Here is a 2781-nt window from a genome sequence, read left to right on the forward strand (position 1 = left end):
TTTGATAATGATGATCATTAACTAAAATAAGATTACCGTCACTATAGTTGGTATTGAGACTACACAGAGTTCGGAAAATTTGACCTAGGAGTAGGTCTACAACATACCAACAAAGGGGAATTTTGACAACATAAAGAACTAGTTAAACAATACTTACAAGACACGAATGTTTACAGAGAAAAATGTTACTTAGAGCATAGATATGAAGGTTATTCCTTAAACCAAAAGAAATGATAAGTAGAGCATTTCCTACTGGCGACGGGCACCCCTCGGACGAATCCTTAATTCGGCCAGCTGACGCTCCACATCAAGCAAGTGTTTCTCATATACTGTCTGGCGTGCTTGAAGCTCTATGACTCCGGCTCGAGTTATAGCTAGCTCTTGCTGCAGAGCCTCATTGTCTCTCATAGCTCTTCCATGAGCAATTTCAAGATTGCGAATATGGTCTGTATTGGCGTTTGTGTTTGCATCAAGCTCCACGGTTCGTTGAATAGCTGTCATTCCTAACTCAACATTGCAAGCCACTCGGCGAACCAAGATGGAAAGAACTCTGTTTGCTGAGCCTCCTTCAATTAGATTGTATTTCTTCGGCTTTTGTTTTTAATTCCTAGACCTTGATTTCTCACATTTTGTCTATAAAAAACATCGAATTAAAAAGATGGAAAAGATTTTATTTTATTTTTTATTTTTTTTAATTTCTCATTATCTTATTTTCAATGTCAAACAAAAAAGAGAACCGGATCTAAATCTCTATACCAACATGAACTAAATAAAAACGTATGTGGACGTCCAAATGGGATTTTGAAAGAAGAATATATAGGTGCCTATTAACTTGTACATCTCAATAAATTAATATGTTTCATATAATTCTATAAATATAAATATAGATATATGGTACACATGTAGACGCATTATTAATTTCCCTCTAAAACGGTAAACGTCATCTTATTATGATATCTTAAGTTTTGATATTAGAAAAGCAAAGAACAGGTAGAAAACTACAATCACCATAGATAAATATATAATCAAGCGTGAAAGCCCAAAATTCATATATCTTCATTTCAAATGTTTGGGTAGAGATGTTGAGGCAGTCGTGGCTTGGCGATGAGCACAAGTGGCTTAGCCAAGCTAAGGTCATCATGATTTTCATCAAGATTAATTGGCACTTCTTTACATATCGGCTCCCAAGTGAACCCTTGAAGCATTCTGGCTAACATTATTGTAGTGATTGTAGATCCCAACACCACTGCAGGACAACCACGTTTCCCGGTGCTAAATGAAATCATTCTCAACTCATCATCTGTAAGAACCACTTGCTTTTCTTCCCCTTGTAGATGACGATCTGGATTAAACCGCAATGGATCCGTCCACACATTTGGATTCCTTCCTAACCCACGTCGACTAAGCAGCACATGACTACCCTTTGGTATAAAGTAACCGGCAACAGTAGTGTCCATGGTCGAAACATGGGGTGGATTAAAAGCTGCAAAGGGGTGTAACCTAAATGCTTCCTTGATACACGCTTTTAGGTAATTGAGTTGGGGTAAATCTTGCTCTTGGACTAGCCGATTGCAACCTACAACATGGTCCAGCTCCTCCACCGCTCGTTTTAAGAGCGTGGGTTCATTCATCATCTCTCCCATTGTCCATTCTACTGCGTTAGAGGGATTATCAACCGTTGCACCCATTATTTCCTAAAATTAGGCAAGACAATAAACACAGGAAAGTCACTTTTCATGCAGACACAATGGAAAGTGTAAACGTAAAGTAACATCCACAGGGTCACTAGTATATCAATTTTTTTACTAGTTGCATGTAAAGGTAAATAGTGAGAGATTGGGAGAGGCTTACAATAATCTGGGCTTTGATCTCCACTATTGTAACCTTAGGGTTGTCATGTTGGATAAGAACATCTAGCAGATCATGTTTTTCCATTCTATCTCCATTTTTCCACATCTGTATCCGTTCATTGATCAATGGGTCTTGATACTTTCGAGCAATTTTGAGTGCTGACCTCATGCTCTTTTCGTGGCCATCAAAATCAGTCTTCCCTCTCAACCATGGGTGATAATCTGTAATGCAAAATGCATAAAGATACTTTAGGATGTTAAATATAGCAGCCACATGTTCGGTTTCTTCTTCCCCAGGCCCACCATCTTCGCTTCCTTTCCCAAAAAATCTTCTTCCAAAAATCATATTTCTCATTAAGTTTCCACAGAAATGTCGGCTCACCATCCGAATGTTTATTAACCCCCCATCAGTTATGTTATCTCCGTTCTGTATTTGATTGCATATGTACCCAAGCAACTGGTTGGATTCTTCGTCACGTTTGGGTTGGAACCATTTGTGCACTTGAGACGAGAGCATGTCGTGGGTTATAATTCTTCTCATCTTCCTCCATTGGTCTCCAAGGGGGGCCAAGGCAGCGGTGTGATAACCATCACTCAAAAGATATGCTGAAAAGAAATCAGGTCTTGAAATGAATATTGCATCTTGTTTCTTTAGGAACTCGCATGCTAGCTCTGGGGAGGTGACTGTGATGACATGAGTTGAACATCCTAGTCGGATACAAAGTATTTGGGTGTTGAATTTATCCATGAGGTTGTGGATCCACCTAAAAGTCGGCTTATTTAGGAGCATATGGATAGTACATCCAATGAATGGGAAACACATTGGACCAGGTGGCAGTGGGTGTGGGTTGCTTAAAGATTTCTTGTAAAGAAACCTGGCACATAAGATGAGCATAATGACAATGAGGACCATGATTGTTGGAGACATCAT

At 39.2% G+C, this 2781-nt stretch overlaps 1 protein-coding gene across 1 annotated transcript; it reads right to left on the reverse strand.

Moving 5' to 3' along the window:
* Positions 1–926: 926 nt before the first annotated feature.
* LOC111878229 (valine N-monooxygenase 1) lies at positions 927–2781 on the reverse strand. The gene is made up of 2 exons (XM_023874735.3): positions 1852–2781; positions 927–1694 (listed from the first exon to the last, which is right to left on the reverse strand). The coding sequence occupies exons 1-2, from the start codon at positions 2779–2781 to the stop codon at positions 1062–1064; spliced, it is 1563 nt and encodes a 520-aa protein (XP_023730503.1). The 3' UTR covers positions 927–1061.

Source organism: Lactuca sativa, chromosome 2 (assembly GCF_002870075.4).
Source record: "Lactuca sativa cultivar Salinas chromosome 2, Lsat_Salinas_v11, whole genome shotgun sequence".
Lineage (NCBI taxonomy): Eukaryota > Viridiplantae > Streptophyta > Magnoliopsida > Asterales > Asteraceae > Lactuca > Lactuca sativa.

Excerpts from the sequence above, each read along its gene's own strand:
- LOC111878229 (XM_023874735.3), bottom strand. The coding sequence starts at position 2,781 with ATGATGTCTCCAACAATCATGGTCCTCATTGTCATTATGCTCATCTTA. Across the intron at positions 1,695-1,851 it reads AGATCAAAGCCCAGATTATT|GAAATAATGGGTGCAACGGT; the intron begins GTAAGCCTCTCC and ends GCCTAATTTTAG.